The 20,506-nt window shown below is 39.8% G+C and overlaps 1 protein-coding gene across 1 annotated transcript; it reads left to right on the top strand.

Annotated features, from left to right (window-relative positions):
- The first annotated feature begins 14,523 nt into the window (after nt 1-14,523).
- On the top strand, nt 14,524-20,399 carry SELENOK (selenoprotein K). Its single transcript, XM_022572851.2, has 4 exons — nt 14,524-14,584; nt 18,083-18,173; nt 19,616-19,699; nt 20,309-20,399. The coding sequence occupies exons 1-4, from the start codon at nt 14,566-14,568 to the stop codon at nt 20,397-20,399; spliced, it is 285 nt and encodes a 94-aa protein (XP_022428559.1). The 5' UTR covers nt 14,524-14,565.
- The last annotated feature ends 107 nt before the right edge of the window (nt 20,400-20,506 follow it).

Raw genomic sequence — 20,506 nt, 5'->3', positions numbered from 1 at the left:
GGATTCCACATGCCGCGGAGCAGCTGGGCCCGTGAGCCATGGCCGCTGAGTCTGCGCATCTGGAGCCTGTGCTCTGCAACGGGAGAGGCCACAACAGTGAGAGGCCCGCGTACAGCAAAAAAAAAAAAAAATTTCTATCCCTTTATTAATATTTCTGTTTGTTGAGACATTATACTTAAGTCCTTTTGACATTGCTACTTTTAGCTTTTTGAACATATTTTAAGTAGCTTATTAAAGTCTTTGTCTAGTAAGTGTAACATTTGGGTTTTGTCAGGATCAGTTTCTTTCTTTTGTTTTTTTTTCCCCTATGAGTCATACTTTCTTGTTTCTTTGTATGTCTTATAATTTTTTGTTGAAAATTAGATATTTTAAAGAATATAATGTTGAAATTCCACAAATAAGATTCTTCTTCCTCCTCCAGTTTGTTATTGTTGCTGTTTATTGTTTGTTGAATGACTTTTCTAAACTAATTCTGTAAAGGCCACTGTAGCCCCTGAAGTCTCTGCCCAGTTAGCTTAGTGGTCAGCTCAGAGATTTCTTTAAATGTCTGGAATCAATACACTTCTGACTCTTGATGCTGAAGCACCCTGTGTGTCTTGGGGCACACCTTCAATGTTCATTCAGGCAGTTAGCTATTCTCTCTTACCCTTCACTCACTGCTTGTGCAGGTTCTCAAGGTTGAAAGCTTAGGGCCTTCTAAGGTCTTTCTTGAGCATGCAAACAGCCTTAGGCATGTGCAGAACACTTACCCCTACAGGTGGCCTTCTAGATTCCCAGAAACTTGTCAGAGCTTTTCCAAGTACCTATGGGCTCATTGCCAAGTTTTTCCTTTTAAGTTTTTTGGTTACCCTATTGTTGGCCCCAACTGTTATTCCCTGTCTTAGGCAGTCAAAAAGTTAATCAATTGCTGGGTTTCCCTGGTGGCGCAGTGGTTGAGAGTCCGCCTGCCAATACAGGGGACATGGGTTCGTGCCCCGATCCGGGAAGATCCCATATGCCGTGGAGCGGCTGGGCCCGTGAGCCATGGCTGCTGAGGCTGTGCGTCTGGAGCCTGTGCTCCGCAACGGGAGAGGTCACAACAGTGAAAGGCTCGCGTACCGCAAAAAAAAAAAAAAAAAAAAAAAAGTTAATCAATTGCTTTTAATTGTTTGCAACAAATGCCTCTGGGAAAAATCTTTTCCACACTTTGTGAGTTCTGCTAGCCTTGCAAATGTGTCTTCTAGGAACCTCCAGTCAGGTCAAATAATGACAGTTTTCTGTGAATGAGGCTTTAAAGGTACTCCAACACCATTCTGCTAGGCTGTTGGCTCTCAAGGCTACTGTGGAAATGGAGAGGTGGGACTGGGAATAGGGCAAGTTAACATGCCAGAAAGATTGCTATTCTTACTGATATTCAGCCATTTTTGAATAAAGGCTATCCAGATGGCTGTAAGCTTTTGATTAATTTCCACAGTTTTGAAAAAGTTGATTCTGACATTTTTTGCCAGTATTCTTATTGCTTTTCTGGAGGAAAGAATTTTTGGAGATCCTTACTCCACCATTTTTGCTGATGTTTTCCTAATGTATTATTTTTATGATTTTTTTAACCTAAAAAAATTTCATTTTTTAAGGTACTCTGGTAATAAGGTGATGGTGAAGGTACTTCACTTACATGACTTGGTACTTTCCTAGTTACCAGAAAATATATCACATTATTATTCATCACATCACTAGAACAGTAGATTTTTCTCTCATGGATACAAATTTTGTTGGTTTTCTCTTCTTTATTCAAAAGTTTTATTTTTATTAAAATGTTATGTTCCTCTACAGATTAAAAGAGATTTATCAAGACATATCAACCAACTGCAGTATATTTCAATCTTGATTTGAAAAATAAAAGCTGTAAAAATATTTTGTGACAATTAGGAGGGGATTTTTGAACATTCGACATTTAATGATACTAAGGAATTATTGTTAATTTTTATTGATGAGAAAGTAGCATTAAGATTATATATTTTTAGAGAGTTTTTGTCTTTTAAAGATGCATACTGAAATATTTATAGATGAAACTGTATGTATCTAGGATTTGCTTCAAAATAGTCTGTGGAAATGGGGGAAAGTGGGAGGGAGTATGGATGATACAAGACTAGCTATGAGTTGTTAACTGTCTAAACTCCACAAAGGGTACAAAAGCATTCATTATACTATTCTACTTGTCAATGTTTGAAATTTTCCATAATAAAAGGGTTGGTGTTTTTTTTAATTATTTTTAAAATTTTAATTATTTATTTTATTGAAGTATAGTTGATTTACAAAGTTGTGTTAATTTCTACTGTACAGCAAAGTGATTCAGTTATACATATATATATATATATATATATATACATTCTTTTTCATGTTCTTTTCCATTGTGGTTTATCATAGGATTTTGAAAATAGTTCCCTGTGCTATACAGTAGGACCTTGTTGTTTATCCATTCTATATATAATAGCTTGCATCTACCAATCCCAAACTCCCAATCCATCCCTCCCCCACCCTCCCCTAGGCAACCACAGGTTTGTTCTCTCTCTCTCTCTCTCTCTCTCTTTTGTTCTTTTTTTGGACATGCTGTGTGGCATGTAGGATCTTAGTTCCTGGACCAGGGATCAAAAGGGTTAGTGTTTTTATTTTTGTTTTTGTTTTTAATGTATGCTTCTTCAAGCCTGGGCCTGTAAGAAATTTCAGCAATTTCTAGTGGGTATGTTGTAAGCAAAGGTTTCAAACAGGTGACTCTTGGGCTGTATTCGGCCCATAGACGTGTTTTGTTTGGCTAGTATCATGGGGGTTTTTGTTTGTTTTGTTTGTGTGTTTGTTTGTTTGATTTGGGTTTTTGTTTGTTTGTTTTTTCTCTCCATGCCACGTGACTTGCAAGATCTCAGTTCCCTGACCAGGGACTGAACCCAAGCCACGGCAATGAAAGCCAGGAATCCTAACCACTAGGCCAACAGGAAACTCCCCCAGTATCATGTTTTTTTAAAAAGTATGAATTAGTTACTAATATTTTAACATTTTAAAACAGGGACATTTTGGATAATCATCCAGATTTCAAGCTTCTCTTGAAATCATCAGAAGCTCTGGCTGCAATGGATCCCCATCCCACATGGTGATGAGTGGCTAGAGCTGAAAATTTTCTGTCCCCTTTAGAGAAGAAAGGTACTCTCTGTCTGCCACAGTTCCCACCCAAGTGTGCCACTCCTGCCGTATTGTGCTTTAAGTGCTTGTTGGTAATAGGAGATGACAGTGAACAATAATCCAAAAGTTTATTTGAGTTTAGTCAGTGTATAGTGCAGCTATCCATTTGGTTCTGAAGAACAAAAATGACTTAAGATATAATATGTTGCCAGTATACAAAGCATTGAAAAGAGGCAGGGAAATATCCTATGCAACTTGATTCCAGTTACAACATTTCTAATGTGAGTCTACCAGCTGGGTTTTAACAGGTAGACAACAAATCTGAGTCAATGACAAAACAATTGTCTTTCTTAAGATAAACTATGGAAACAGCATGCTTACAAAAACATCAGCCAATTCAAGTTCATTCCATCATAAGTCTTACTAGGTTTAAGGTATGTGATCATTTGGAGATTCAGCTGAAGTGAAAGGATTTCTGGATGACAGATGCAATCTCATCCTACATCGTTCATTTCATTTCTAGCTCCTTACTGCTCCTGTCAAAATACTCTTTACCTCACAGGATATACTTCAACCATCACTTCTCAGGAATCCTTTTCTGATTCCCTCCAGGTACTGCGTGCTCTCCCTCCTCCTCACCCCATGGGCACTCAGCGTGCGATTCTCTTAGGGCATTTGATTTCCCTCAATCTTATATTAGTCATTTGTGCTTTCATCAACCCCCCTCCTTCTTGTGGAGAATGAAAGGGACTCTATAATGGCAGGGACTCTGCAGCCAGACTGCCTGGGTTATGATCCCAGTTCTACCATTTGTTAAGAGTGAACAAGTTACTAAATCTCTCTAAGCCTCAATTTCCTCATATATAAAATGGAGACAAGAACATACCAACTTCCTAGGGTCATTGTGAGTGTTCAATGGAATAATACATGTGTATCAGGATGCTAAAATGGAAGTCTTGACTGAGGCACCTGGATAAAATAGATCTGATATTTTAAAACAGGAACTAGAGCAACCTGTATCTTTTCTTAAAGTAGCCATCTGGAAACCAGTTTCTTAACTCTTAAGCTGTTCATGTGGGGATACAAAAGTAGAGACTGAGGAGAAGTTTTAAAAGAAGACTTCTGTGGAGATAGCTATTCTGTGAATGTCACCTACTCTACGGAGAATGCCTTTAGAGAGGACATTCATCCTACTTTCATCTCAAGTCATGAGGAAACCACCTGGACAGATGAATATGCATCCCTAAATTTTGGAAGGACTGTAATGTGCTTATTATATTATTTAAGACTATGCAATTCTGTTATAGAAGACAAGAAAAATGAATAGGATGGAGGTTAAAAAGATAGTATATTAGTAACATCGAAGACATGTTAAAGATAATAAGTGGATTATATGATTCTTAAAAAATGGAACAAGAGTTTTATGGATAGAGAAGGATGGAAAGACCAAGTCATAAGGTAATGGATCATGCCACCTCCAGACTGACAGGTATGTTACCCCTAAATTGTTCATCCGCCTGTGATATCCATTACGGTCCCATTATGAACCCAGTGTGCTCTTCCCAAGACACTCATAAAATCCATTGCTGCTCAACAAGCTAACTGGAAAGCTACGGCTAATGGCCAGGCCCCTGTGTCTCTGACAGAGGAAGCATATTGGCCCTAAGCACTGTCTTCTCAAAAACATGCACAACCTGAAAGTCGAGAATTATGTTTTATTTGGTGGACTTCCTGAGGACTTCAAGCCTGGGAAGCAGCCTCTCAGATATCTCTAAAAGACTGCTCCCAAGGGGTAAGGGAGGAACCAGGATATATAAGAGTTTTGCAAAAAGAACAGGTAGTCAGAACATCAAAAAATTACTGTTAATTAAAGAAAATTAGATATCTCAAGTTAATGAATTTAACGCTTTTCTTTGTATGGGAAGATGCAAGAGTCTGGGCCTATTGACATCATTCTTTGTTATGCACCTTAGCTATCTAGGGCCAGTATCCTATTCTTTCCCATCCTGAGTCTCCCCAGGGCTCACTGTCCTGGGTGGCTATAGTGGCTTGATGGCTGCAACATTCTTTCTTTACTGATATGGCTGGCAACATTTTTCATTCACATGGGACAGGAAAAAATATCTTAATTTTCAATCAAAATCAGGAGTTTTACTTTTAGTTAGCACTGGACATTCCTATTACTGAAGTGACACCAAGCGTATGACCTGTGAGAAACCAGAGAAGTCATAGGGCTTGCCTAAGTTTTCACTTGGGAACACAGAAGAACTAGTCCCACTGAACAAAAAGAAAGGAGTGATGGAGGAAAAAAAATAAAATTATCGATCACAACCCATAAGTTTTGCTTGTTCAACACAATGTTTATGTATGGAAACTGCTTAGAACAGTACCAGGCACAAAATACCAAATAAACACTAGCTATTATTACTATCCGTGCCATTGCTACCATGATATCTTGTACACAGTAACAGCCTGGTAAACCTTTATCAAGTTAAACTGAATTCAATTCAAGTGTTCAAGGGGCTGTTGCACAGTTTATCGGATCTTTAAGGTCCAGAGCAAAAAGTAAAGTGCCTAGAACATTTCTGAAGCTCTCTCCTGAAACCCACAGGTCATTAAAAAGAAAAGGGAATACCCTAAAGCATCCAGGTCTTTCTTTTTTTTTTTTCTGGGCTGATATAAAAACCAGGCAAACTCTTAAATAGGTGTCATAACACCCAGAGGATCAAAGGAAGCCATTTCCTCTACTAGTCTTGGATTTCAAAAATAATTTCTTTATCCCTAAAGCTGAGATCCTGCTTATTTGGGAGTGAGAGCTAAAGGAAACAAATTGCCCGTAGAGAATAGTCCAGAGCATACTTGTGGGCCCTATATGCACAGACGCCCCCCTCGGCCCTCAAGTTTCCCTGACCCTTGTAGAGCCTAGGCATAAACCAGGCTTTCTCACTCTGTTATAGGAGGCAGCTCAAATGTACACTTCACTATATCCATATTGAAAAGAAATTACTTATTTTCAGCATTGATTCCCTGCTTGCTATTTCCAGAGACTGCCTTCCAGCAGGGAGGCAAAAGTCATTGAGTTGGACTCTAATTTCATCCCCTGAAAATAAGGCTCAGTTGCTTAAGGCTAAATTCTATTTTAAAGGAAGGCACATTAGGTGAAACACTCATATGGGAATTTTTTGGATTTTTCTTTAATTGGAGTATAATTGCTTTACAATGTTGTGTTAGTTTCTGCTGTACAGCAAAGTGAATCAGCTATACGTATATGGATTTGTTTTTGTTTGTATATTTTTACAACATTTTTTTGCCATCATATCAAATACTATAAATTTTCTTGCTTCATGGGCCTTTTTTTTTTCAGCATGGGCAAAATACTGGTAAGATGATTCTACCGTCTATCAACAACCAGTTAACTGCCCAAAAGAAGGTCTAAAGATCTATAAAGGTCCACATCACTATTTAACTCTTTTTAAAAGGATTTTATTTAGCAGTATGATAGAACTCTCTGAAAAAGCACACGTTTAAAATGAAGGTTTTTATTCAGTAACCTTGCCAATAAACCATTCACAAAATTAACACATAAGTCTTGATTTTGATAAGCAGTCAGAATTATTTTGAGCTAATAGCAAGGAATCTGAAACTGTTTGCTTGATTCTTACTGGACTCTATTCATCCTAAGAGAAAACCAAAAGCACTGACTGACTCACTTGAGTGGGGTTCCCATGTGTATGCTGTGTGTACTAGAGCAATCAGGCAAAGCAAAGACAACCTATTAAACAAAATGACTTTAAAATGTACTCTGAAAGTTAACAACTACCTGAGTAAACTCCTTGGTTATTAATTTTCTATCACTTCTACTAGAAAAAAAATAGTTTTAAGAATTACCCAAGCCATTAAAATGAGACTAGAGACAAACCCTCAGTTTCTAACAAATGTATACTTAGGGTGGGGGAGGGATGGACTGGGAGTTTGGGGTTAGTAGATGCAAACTATTACATATAGAATGGATGGACAAGGTCCTACTGTATAGCAGAGGGAACTATATTCAGTGTCCTGGGATAAACCATATGGAAAAAAATATAAAAAAGAATGTACATATAGGTGAAACTGAGTCACTTTGCTGTATAGCAGAAATTAACACAACATTGTAAATCAACTATACTTCAATTAAAAAATATTGATGTTTATTTCTAATTAGAAAAGGAATACATGTTTATTGTAGAAAATTTGAGAACTGTAGAAAAACACAAAGAAAAAATTACAGCTCCCATAATTTTTAGTGTATTTCCAGATACACATTTTTTTTGCATTGATATCATACTTTACATACTGTTTCATAATATGCTCCTTTCACTCAATATATCATAAATAATTTCCCACTATATTAATGTACACTATGCTATGTATTCCAAAATTTAGCTAATCTCCCACTATTGCAGTTATATGGCTTTCATTTTTTCTTTCCATTTCAAATAACACTGGGGTAAATATTCTTGTAAATCTGTTTCAACATCTCTCATTGTTTCTTTAGAATGAATTCTAGAAATAGAAATGTTGGATTATGGATATGAACATTTTCAAGGCTTATGACAGAAAATGTACTTTAGTGGGATTTTTAAAAAAATTTTTACATTTCTAAAAACAGTGACTCAATTGAAATGGCTAGAGTCATATTCTGGGTGGCTTCCTCATGCAGGATGGGTCCCAAAGCTGAGCTCCCCAGTACCCGGTTAGCTTATAAAATGCTGGTGTGAACTGTTTACGCTGCCAGCACCATTGCAAGCAGTAAGCCTGAGCCTGTCTCGTGTGCCAGCACACCTGCTCCCCTCCCTTGCCAGCTTGCTGACTATGGCAGGGAACTAGAGAGACCAAACAGGTCAGCAACCCAAGGTGACTCTAGCCATTTCCACTTGCTTCTCCACTTTTCTGCACATATGGTCTCCAACACACTTGTGAAATGTCTCTGTCTGAATGTGAAAGACTGGGGGCCACTAACGAGTAGCTAAATACATTCAAAATGAAATGAGAATAACATCAAGCAACACTTTGGCAGTTGCCAGATTCCATTTTCAGAGTCTCTGCTTCATACTTCTCATCAAAACCAAGTTAGAGTTTCACAGCAAAAGAGATAGATTACTGATAATTGTGAAAGATGATTTTTTTGAAGTTAAGAACCATATTTGACCTCGGGTGATATTAACCAAGCTGCTTGTGTTATACAATTAGTTAAGAAAAAATGAAGTGGGGCTTCCCTGGTGGTGCAGTGGTTAGGAATCCGCCTGCCAATGCAGGGGACATGGGTTCGAGCCCTGATCCAGGAAGATCCCACATGCTGCGGAGCAACTAAGCCTGTGTGCTGCAAGTACTGCCTGCGCTCTAGAGCCTGCGCGACACAACTACTGAGCCCATGTGCCACAACTAGTGAAGCCCGCGCACCTAGAGCCCACGAGACACAACTACTGAAGCCTGAATGCCTAGAACCCGTGCTCCGCAACAAGAGAAGCCACAGCAATGAGAAGCCTGTGCACCGCAACAAAGAGTAGCCCCTGCTCAGCGGCGTGCAGCAACAAAGACCCAACTCAGCTAAAAATAAATAAATAAATTTATGAAAAAAATAAGGTGATGTTGAGGCATCAGCAACAGCCCGCCTCACCACCTAGTTGAGGCAACAGCAACCTCCCTAACAGAATCCTTCGGAGCCTCGCTAACAATCTCTCCAAGGAACAGTCATCACTGGGCTATAGAGAACTTTTCCCTAGGAGGCCACAAAATGAATCTATTTTCATTGAGCCTTTAATTAAAAGACCGAGACTATCAAACCAAAGTAAGGTTTTATTCATCTATTTGGTTGTGGAAGGATTGAAAGCGGAATGTTTATTGGCAAAATAAATATATTTTTAAGTCACTCACACATTTTAATTTACTGTTTACAATAATCCTTTCTGTTCATAAGTAATAATGTTTTGACTATATTCGAAAAGATAGCAGTTGTTCTGGAAATTTTATTTATACACAAATAGCAGAATTTTTAAAGTCAAAGGCAAAATAGTGCTTAATCTAAGACCTAATCTAAATGGCCATGTCGATTTGGTTAGATAAATGCATCAACTTCCACTTCATTATGAAGGATGAAGTAATCTGTACTACCACTTCTTCTGAGCACAACTTTAAAAACCTGGATAAAAAAATGAGGGAAAAACATTTTTAAAACGTTAAAGATGATAGTGAGTGAAGAATTGCTTAGCCAAGATCCCAGAGAAGATGGAACTTCAGAGAGGTGAGTCTGTCATTGAGGCTACTATTGCCCAACAGGAATTTGCCAAGCAGTGCTATTAACAGCTTCTCTAAGCTACGGGATGGAAGTTTAGAATTCCGGCTTCCAGGGGAAGACAGGAGACTTGTTCTTCATGGAATATTCATTTGTATCTTTTGACTTCTATATTATATAGAGGTATCACATTAAAACAAAACAAAACAAAAAGATCTAAGGACTATCAAATGCCCTGCTCCAAACCGTTTAGAGAATAAAAATAATAAATCATATGTTTCTTAAAGTCAACAGGCATATATCTATATTCTAATTTTTCAAATACAAAAATCAATGTTATCTTGAGACTTATGAACACAGCGCTAGAATGTACATTTCTGTTATATTTTATTCCACTTTTAGGAATCTAGACATAAGGCTTGGAAAGCAATATACTTTTTTTGTACTATAGAATATAATTCTAAAAATAATAAAAATTTGTTTTTAATAATCAGTTAATGCCCCTACGATAGAAGGCAACCAACACCTAAGTCTCTGATGGTTTTACTTTACAAATCTGTACAAGTATTTCCTTCCATTTACCAGTTACAGTTTCCATTACAGTTACCACCTTACTAAAATCAGATCATGCGTTTAAAAGGTTAGAAATTATAATTGGAACAGTATTTCTCTTCCTGTAACAGAATCACAGGTAGAATCTAGATATTCCTTATTCATTTAAAGATAGACTGTTTAGGGACTTCCCTGGCGGTCCAGTGGTCAAGACTCCGTGCTTCCACTGAGGGGGTGCAGGTTCCATCCCTGGTCGTGGAACTAAGCTCCCCGCGTGCTGCACAAGATAGACTGTTTAAATTGAACCTCACAGGCTCACTAATGAAACTAATAATATCATTAACTTTGTGATATACTTTAGAGACTATAGATGAAATCCCAAACTTTTTAATCCACCAGATTCTCCCAGGAAGATAGCATTGTGAATTTCTAGTAACATTTTTCCATTTTGATGCAGAAAATGAGTTCAAGTGGTTTAAGAAAGTGACTTGTAGAGCAGTAAAACCACCAGTTCAACTGACGGGATGAACTGCTTATTGGTGCAAAAAAGTAAGCCCCTGATTTGCACAGCATGTCCAGTTGAGACTACATACCTTAAAAGGAATACAAAAAAAAAAAAAAGTTACTGTGAAAGACATCAGTAAAGAATATAAGGTAGAAAAATGAGACAGCTAAGGTATCTGAGCCCAGATGAAATAAAGAATATAGGAGCAATAACTGTAAGAACAAACACATAAAAGATTAATGAAGAACATAAATGCCATCTGTTTTCCGTGTTCCTTATAGGCAGTATTGAAGGCATCTTATTGTTTTGATGTAACCCAGCATTCCTTCTCTATACTCTGGTAAACACCTCTCTCCACCCATGTAGTTTAGGTGGGATTCACTCCAGTCCCAGCTCCAGAGGTAGCTGTCATTCACAGTAGCCCATCCCTCTGGGGTTAGATGGGAACTGAGATGGCTAGGTAATCAACTTAGAGATGCTTAGGGGAATTTTATGCTTAGGGTATCTAGAAAAGAAAAACTGTGGGAAGCTATTTTGTAACTTTGAGAAAACTGAGATACATTTAAATTGTCTCCAGAAACCACCTCCCATTCTATATTATGAGTACCACACTGGATTATATCCTATTTCAATACCTCTGCTTATGTGTGGAGAGGCAGTACAGCACAGGAGTTTTTTGTTTGTTTTTTGGGGTCACGCAGCACAGCTTGTGGGATCTTAGTTCCCCGACCAGGGATTGAACCCGGGCCTTTGGCAGTGAGAGTGCAGAGTCCTAACCACTGGACTGCCAGGGAATTCCCTAGCACAGGAGTCAAAAGCACAAACTATAGAGCCAAACTCTTGGCCTTAATCTCAGCTCTGCTTCTTACTAGCTGTGTGACCCTGGGCAAGTCATTTGAGCTCTTTGTGACTCGTTTCCTCATCTGTAAAATGGAAATAATAGTAGAGCCTACTTAATAAGGTTGAGGTTTAAATGAATTAATACATCAAAAGTACTTAGAATATTGCCTGGAACAGGGTAAGTAGTATATAAATGTTAGCTATTGTTGTTGTAAGGACTAATAAGTAAAACATGCTTAGAACAGTGCCTGACACATAGTAAACCTTGCATAATATTATCCATTATTAAGAGCATTCATTCAGCCATTCAACCAATATTTACTGAGTACCTTTCCTGTGCCAGGCCAATAATGTCTTCACTCTAGACCAGTGGTGTCCAAAAGGAATATAATGCAAAACATAAATGTGTGCCAAGTACGTAATTTAAAATTTTCTAGCAGTCACGTTAAAAGAGTAAAAAGAAACAGGCAAAATTACTTCAATAAAATATTTTAATCCAATATCCAAAATATCATTTCAACATGTAATCAGTATTAAAAATTGAGATATTGGACATCACGTCATTCTAAATCTCTTCATCTAGTGTGCATTTTGCACGTATAGCACATCTCATTTCAGACTAAAGCCATATCTCAATGCTCAACAGCCACATGTGGCTGGTAACTAACATGCAGTGCTTGACATGAAAGATTAGGGAAAGGAGGGAAATGTTCTTTGTCCTCCGGCCCATCCTGCTACTAATTATCTATATAATCTATCTATCTGAAATATATATAGTATAATATACATATAGTTATATACAATATATGTATTTTTTCGGTTTGCAAAGTCCTTTCACATTTGCTATTCGTTGTTTCATTTAATAGGAACATGCCTCACCTTGAAGGATGGATTAGGTTTTAAGAGATGGGGAAAATTCCCATCAAGAGGAAACAAATGAGCAGAAGCAACAAGGAAGGAAAACCAGGGGTCTATTAGGAAATCAGTCACAGAGATAAACCTAAGAAAATATATCAAGGAAGCCCTCAATGCCAGACCATGGAGGCTGGGGTGTGAATTGTCAGGTGGTAGGGAGAAACTGAAGATGTGAGCAAGAAAGAGGCAAACTTGGATTAAACAAGTGGCTAAACATAGCATGAAATGGAGTGGGAGAGGCTAGAGGTAGTTCATTAGGGAATCACTGCATTAAAATCTCAGGAAGAAATAATCTAGATAGAGGGATGAAGAGGAAGAGAGAGCCTAGCAGTGTCTGGTACTCAGGAGATCCCAATATTAGTTCTCTTCCTCCTTTGGTGATTGGGAGATTTTTAGGGAACTTTTAGATAGATCTCTCTCTCTTTCTCTCTCCCTCCCTCTCTAACAACAAACATCTGAGTACCTACTACCTGCCAAGGACTATAATAGACCTTGAAGATATAAGAGGGAACAAAGCAGGTAAGATTCCTGACCTCTTACATCTTACATTTTCTGGAAAGAAACAAACCGATTATGACATAAAATATTTTCACATCGTGATAAGTACTATGAAGAAAATTATCATGGAGACGATTGGCCAGGAGAAGGAATTCAGAAGTGGTGACAGTTAAGCTGAGATCTAAAAGATGAAAGGAGCTGGATGTGCAAGAAGTCAGGGGAAGAGTGTCCCAGGTAGAAGGAAAAGCATGTGCAGAGTCCTGCAGGCATGAAAGAACTTGGATGCTTGAGACTAAACATCAATGTTGCTAGCACAAAATTTGGGTGGGGATTGTGGCAGGAGGTGTAGCGAAGGGGGCAATCAAATGGACAGGTCATGACGGGCCTGTAGACCAGGAAAAGGAACTGGATCTTAAGAGCAATAGGAAATCACTAAATTTCAGTATCTAAAAGGATGCAAGCAATGACTTCCATTTTACGATCACTCTTGCTACAGTGTGAAAAACTGCTTAAGGCTGGTAAAGGTGGAAGCTGTGATTTCAGGTAGAAAACAACTAGAGAAGAGCAGGTGAGAGATGATGGTGGCATGGCTTGTGTTAAAGAAGGTACTTGGGAAAATTAATGACCCCACTCCAATATTTGTGCAGGAAAAAACCCTCTGCGCTGCAAAAATTTCAAATGAAGGATGTTGTTTTGTCCTATTATGCGCTTTTTTGGGGAAAACTGCTACTGAAAAAGTCAACATGAAAATAAATATTTGTTTATTCTAGGTATTGGAACATACAATCTTAACACACATTGTTAAGTGTAAAATATTATTTCCGAAATGGAATCTTCAATTTCATTTTAGTTAAGGTGATTAGAAACTTTCTGAGGAGACAACACATGACTTGAGAATTGGGGGAAAAAAAATTAGGACTCCATGCAGAAAGAACATCCAAGTACAAAAGCGAAGGGGCAGGAATGAGACTACCATGGTCAAGGACCAGAAAGTAGCCCAGTGGCTGGAGCCGAGTAAGTACCCATCAGCACAAGGTACGTGGGCCATATTTAATCAATCAGCACAAGGTACGTCATTTAATCAATGACCACGAGACAGCTTCTCATTCATCTGTCACCTCCACAGTGCTGGCAATATCACAAAGTAGCCAGTAATAAAAAGCAAGCAGAGAAAGGTCTCGAGCTACCCCGCGCTACAGTATTTTTCAGCTGTCTCACAAGAGCTGATAAAAACTCCATCCACTTCTAGCGAACCAAGAGTAGAAACACCGGTTCTAAAGAGAATGAGTACATTGTCTACATAGGGCCTGTGTATTCCCGAAGTCTTGACCGTAAAGCTCTTTTCGGATTGATCACCGCCTCCACCCGCAAGGCACTTCCCTGTACACCTTGAAAGATCCACAATTCTGGAAAATTCTCAGGAACCTCCTCCTGCCGGCGGTTCTCCAAGTCACTTCACACGTGACCTTGCCTCCCCAACCCTGGGCCCTTCAAACAACTAGAAAGCAGCGTAACTTCTTCCGGCAGCGCAAACGAGCTCTCCAAACTCCACTGCCGAAGGAGCCAGGAAAGCCCGCGTTTACAGGCTAAATCCGCAACGTCACATCCTGTCACCTGCCCCAGCCTCCACCTTACATCGAAAATCACCAGCAGGGACCAAAACGCCCGTCGGGGGCGTGTCCTCCCAGAGCCAATGGGCTCTGTCCACCTCCCTCCTCAGTCACTGTTTTGTCTATTCGCGGCCTGTGACGTCAGAGGGAGGAGCGCGGAGGGAGATACGGAAAGTGAGAGGGGCCAGGCCCGACAGTCGCTCTGGAGGCGGAGAAGGAGGAAGATGGTTTACATCTCGAATGGTGAGTTGGAGAGGATACGTGGGCGACCTCCGTCCTGGGAGGTTGAGCCCCGGGTTTCTTCCATCCTCGCCCGCCGTCCCGGCGCCGCTTTTCTGGGCACGCCCCGCGGCCAGGCGGAGCTGGGGGCGAAGTCGCCCGGGCCTGCGGCTCGTCGGCCGAACGTCCCTGAGCCGCGGCGGGGGCCAAGGTCCCCGTGGTGACGGCGGTGCCGAGTGCCCGGCGTCCTCGCCCTTCTGGAGCTTCTGCTTGTGGGTCTCGGAAAGTGGTCTTTCCTGTCGGGCGTCAGTGTCCTTAACTAGAAAAGACCACAGTGTTCACGCCGTTACGTAGCGTTTGTGCCTCGGGCACTTTCTTTTAGCGTTGTTCGTTTGTCCGCTCATTGTCTTAATGTCGCCCTATCCGGGTGATAACCCTATTATATGTTTTGCGGGTGGAGACTGAAGCGCAGCCGGATTAAATAGCTTGCCCAGGATCACAAAGGTAGTTCTAATGGCTCAGCCGGGTTTCTAACGCAGGTAGGCTGACGTCTGCGTTCTTAAGGTTTTCTACTACGCTGCCTCTTTCTGTAGTGTGTAAGAGAGTTGAAGAAAAGTTTTGGATAGGATTTTTCTCCCAGCAGAGGGGTAGCTCGTCTCGCATGTAGCTTTCTGCCCTAATTTCAAGAAGAGAAGCTGAGAGAGACTTAATTCAGTGACTCCCCGAAGACAGTGGATGGAAAGGAAAGACACAGTATGACTGGGTCAGAACAGTGTCAGAACTGCCTGCCCACTGGTTTGACTCAGGTGAAATAAATGCCTTGGTGCACTCTTAACTAGTTCTTGCATCACTGGAACCAGGTTCTGGTTCTATTTGAGTCATCTGTTTATATTCAGAGACCATGAAGGTAGTGAGAAATCTTCTGGCTGAGTGCACTTTGCATTTCTTTGCTTTTCAAAATCTCACTTTCTCTTCTTCCTTGTTCCTTCTAAGATTACTTAAAAATCTTTGAAACAAGTAGGTTGATGGACACTAAAGATCACAGTTTCATCTTCGTTTTGGGCACTTGCAGACTTTGTGTTATATTCTTTGTGGTTAAGGCTGGCAGCTTCTATTATCTATTGAATAATTCTTTGTACTTGTAGTGTGTCTTTTTGTGTATGCATTGTTGTTTTTGAACTACATAAATAACATAAAGGTCCTACTAGGGCCTCTAATCTCACTTTTATAGTTGAGAAATGGCCAACTGCATTCAAGCAACTTATTTCTCTCTGAGGATATTGGGAGGGGAGGTTTCTGCCTTCAGAAACTGGGAAGAAAAGCGCAAAAAAGTCAGAATGGTACAAGTGCATGCAATATGTTCTTTAGAATCGCAAAGCAAGAAATTGACGGGTTCCAATTAGATCTGTTTCCCCCCTCCCTTCCTTCTTGTCGCTGCGCACAGGCTTTCTCTAGTTGCTGCGAGCGGGGGCTACTCTTCATTGCGATGTGCGAGCTTCTCATTGCAGTGGCTTCTCATTGCGGTGGCTTCTCTTGTTGCGCAGCATGGGCTCTAGGTGTGCAGGCTTCAGTAGTTGTGGCTCGCGGGCTCTAGAGTGCAGGCTCAGTAGTTGTGGCACAGGGGCTTAGTTGCCCTGTGGCATGTGGGACCTTCCCGGACCAGGGATCGAACCCATGTTCCCTGCATTGGCAGGCGGATTCTTAACCACTGCTCCACCAGGGAGGTCCTAGATCTATTTTCTTAGAAGGACTGTACTAGCATTTCATAGTTGATAAAAACTTTTTCTTACTGTCAAGTGACTTTTTTTTTTTCTCAACAATTCTATATGATGACTCTCCTTGTAATACTTTTTCTCAGAGAAGGAAAATGTCACATCACCCAACGAAGCAGAGCTAGTAAGAGGCAGAACCAAGCCTATCACTCACACTCTGTCTTTAAGTGTAGCCCCTTTTTCTCAGTAGCTCTGTGAGGGCTCAGGTCCAAGTGGATACCTGAAAGTAAGCTGGTCAAGGAAAGAGGAGAAGTAAACTGGGCATGGCAGTGAGTGTTGAAGCCCTTGGGAAAATGGAGAGGAGAGGTAGTTGACAGATGGCTCGTCTCCCAAAATATTCTAACCTGTTGATTTGCAAGACTGAAACTCTAGAGTATTAAGCTTTCCTGATGTAGCTTCTATTATTTAAAGTGGTTTGAAAAATATATCCATTTTTCTGTAAGATAAAACTGGAGTCTGTAATTCGGTTCAACAGCATTCTGTTAAAGAAAAATAGTGGTCATTTTAATGAACAAGCCAAATTCTCTTTAGTACTTAGAGCCCACGAATTCTTTTTTTCTTTTTTCTTTTTTTTTTTTTTTTTTTTTTTTTTTTGCGGTACACGGGTCTCTCCCGTCGCGGAGTACAGGCTCCGGACGCGCAGGCTCAGCGGCCATGGCTCATGGGCCCAGCCGCTCCGCGGCATGTGGGACCTTCCCGGACCGGGGCACAAACCCGTGTCCCCTGCATCAGCAGGCGGACTCTCAACCACTGCGCCACCAGGGAAGTCCCACGAATTCTTTGATATATAAAAATTTTAACATAACAACTGATCCTGAAGATTTTAAGGGTATGTATAAAAAGTCTTTTTATATAGGCAAGAGACTTTGCAAGTGAAAGAGATACTCAGAACACATTTAGGAAAATGGAAGTGGTGTGAGCATTCTTTATATTCACTCATCTCATTTGTTTCCTCAAAATACTTGAATAAAGGTATTGTACACCCATGTTCATAGCGGCATGTTCACAGTAGCCAAAAAGTGGAAGCAACCTAAGTGTCCATCAATAGGATGGATAAACAAAATGTAGTATATACTTACATTGGAATATTCATCAGCCTTAAAAAAGGAAATTTTGACATATGCTGCAATATGGATGAATCCTGAAGACATTGTGCTAAGTGAAATAGCCAGTTACCAAAGTACAAATATTGTATGATTCCTCGTACAAGGTTCCTAGAGCAGTCAAATTCATAGAGATAGAAAGTAGAATGGTGGTTTTCAGGGGCTGGGGGAAGGGAGAAATGAGGAGTTAGTGTTTAATGGGTGTGGAGTTTTAGTTGGGGAAGATGAAAACGTTCTGGAGGTGGCCGACGGTGATGGTTGTATGACGGTGTGAATGTACTTAATGCCATAGAACTGTACACTTAAAAATGGTTAAAATGGTAAATTTTTTTGTGTGTATTTTACCACAGTAAAAAAAAAAAAAAAAGAGAAAAAAAAAAACTTGAAATGTCACCGAGCAGAAATTACAAACTATAGGAGGCATAATTTGACATATTAAAGGAATGACCTATAGACCACAGAACTTCACTTCCCTAACCTTTCCTTAGAATGATGTACACATAACACACCTTTCCTTGTGTAGACTATTTGGAACAGTGAACAAGTTGAAAACTGAGCCTATGATTGTTACCTAACTGATTAAATGTAATGCATCTTGTGTCAGGGATTTGTTGCACTAACTGAAGTTTCTTTATTCTTGTCTATAGGACAAGTGTTGGACAGCAGGAGTCAGTCCCCATGGAGATTGTCTTTTATAACGGATTTCTTCTGGGGAATAGCTGAGTTTGTGGTTTTGTTGTAAGTATAGTAGTCCTCTTAATAGCCCTGATATTTAAGTTCAGCTTGCCTGAAGCACTTTTTAATTGTAATTTTTATTAATAGCTTTTCTAAGGGAGATGAAGACTTGTGTAGTGATAGAACTGCCCCAAACATCTTTTATGATTATGAATATGTTCCTTGAGTTAGTAAGCTTAACCATGTCTTAGCCGTGGTGGTAACCATTTCAGCCTGCAGCTATGGGGCCAGACCTGCTCGTTCTGCCAGATGACAGCACTTTGCTTTCTCTCAACTGTTCCTGCCTTCAGTGCGTATGTGCAACTTTTATGGCATAGTATACAAGTAAACAAGGGGAATTAGATCTTGACTTTTAAAAGCTCCCAAGGCATAAACTTTTTTTTAAATGAAGGATTAGCATCGATACAGAGGAGACAAAAATTTAAACTTCACCATAATTTCAAGCAATTCTTAGTTAAATTCATTTTTTGGTCTTTCATATGCTGTTTGTTTTATGAAAATTGTTCATCTACTAACAAGTCTTACTCATCCAAAGTTTGAATATACATTTGAGTGTCTCGTGGGCAGAGAACTGCAGATATGCAGAGATGTGGGATGTCTCCTTACTTCATTGATTTTAATATCAGTAAATGTCTTCTTTTTACAAGGGGCCTTGCGCTGGTCATGATTGTGGGAGGAGGACGTCAGAGGAGGTTATTCCAGGTGGAAGAGGCACAGCAAAGATGGCAGAGAAATTTGAAAATCAGCCTATGCTCTTTATACTTAATTTGATTGTAGCTCTGGTTTAGAAAGATTAATCTGATGGCTGCATGTGGCATAAATTAGACGGGGTAAAATGGAAGAAACTGTTCCATAGAGAAATACAACAGGGGACAGAGAGGCCTAAGTTAAGTTACTCATTGCAAAACTTCTTTGCAGTCTCTTACAAATTTCACCTCCATATTGTTTATTTAAAATATTGTTTTAATTTAGTTAAATCCTTCCCGCTCCACAAATAAAATTCCATTTAAACGGATTCCCAGAAAGCCCTGTGCCTCTGGCACACCACTTCAGCCCCTCCTTCCCCAAGGTAACATTAGGTAGGCTGTTGGCACAGGAAATGGACATGCAATACTGTAAAAGCAGACTCTGGGACTTGACAACTGATACAGAGCAGAGGAAGGAAGTTGGAGATGACTCTGGTTTCAGAGTCATTGCTAGACTCTGTCTAGAAGAGTTACAGCAAACAAGAAAGACAAGGAATGGTGGCTTTGGCACAGAACATAGCACACTCTGTTTAGACTTGTGCTTGCGCTAGATGGTGTTGTCCAGCTGGCTTCAAGAAATGTGGGTTTGGAGCTAAGTTAGGGTAGTCATCCTTCCACAGAGATGATAGTTGGAACCATGGAAATGCATTTTATAATGTTGAAAGTGGATCTTCTGTTGTTTTCTGCCCCTTGTTTCAGTTTCAGAACTCTGTTTCAGCAAGATGTGAAAAAGAGAAGAGGCTACGGAAGCTCATCTGATTCCAGATATGATGATGGAAGAGGGTATAACTTTTTAAATTGATAAACAATGTTTTTACCCCTCTGTGTAATATAATTAAATTAGAGATAAATAGGCAGACAGACATAGTTAGGCTCATGGTAATTAAAGGCTTAAATTCTATTTCACAAAATTAATGTATTACTGTAAATTAAATCAAGTTGCCTTTGATTTGATAATCAGAGTTAATCTGACAAAGCTAAAATGTATATCAAATATCCTATGGGAAAAGTCTAAATTAGAGGATGAAAACTGATGGCCAACATTAAAATCTAGAGGTTTCACTTCAGAATCTGGATTTCCAGCTGCTAATGAAAATCTCACAATCCAGCAGCACTGGGTGGGGATTGTGTTTCTATATGGCAAAAATCAGCTGAAGCTGGGCTTCAGTTGGAGATTTATAGGAGGAGCTGTTCCGTTTATCCTAACCCTTGCTTGACTCACTTTCCTCATGTGCTTTATGCATCTGGTCTCTTTCAGTATTTGAATTTGTGACTCGCGACCTAAATGGTAGTTCCTATTTTAAATAAAGAAGAGGGTCTATTTGAGTGCTTAAAAGGAATCAATTGAAGTAGTGTCTACTAAACAGTAGAAATTAACTTTTCTTATCTTAGGCCACCAGGAAACCCCCCGAGAAGAATGGGTCGAATTAATCATTTGCGTGGCCCTAATCCTCCTCCAATGGCCGGTGGATGAGGAAGGTAATTTAAAACCTGCAATTCTGCAGGGATTTCATTTTGAAAATGCCTCCTTAGGCAGGTTTTCTTTAGGAAAGCAGAAGTCACAACATTTTGTGATTATTCAGACATCTT

This window comes from Delphinapterus leucas, chromosome 10 (genome assembly GCF_059928025.1).
Source record: "Delphinapterus leucas isolate spDelLeu-1000000601 "Yukka" chromosome 10, BTC_Dleu_Yukka2, whole genome shotgun sequence".
Classification (NCBI taxonomy): domain Eukaryota; kingdom Metazoa; phylum Chordata; class Mammalia; order Artiodactyla; family Monodontidae; genus Delphinapterus; species Delphinapterus leucas.
The sequence above is the reverse complement of the archived record's forward strand: the minus strand, read 5'-3'. Positions and strand labels throughout refer to the sequence as shown.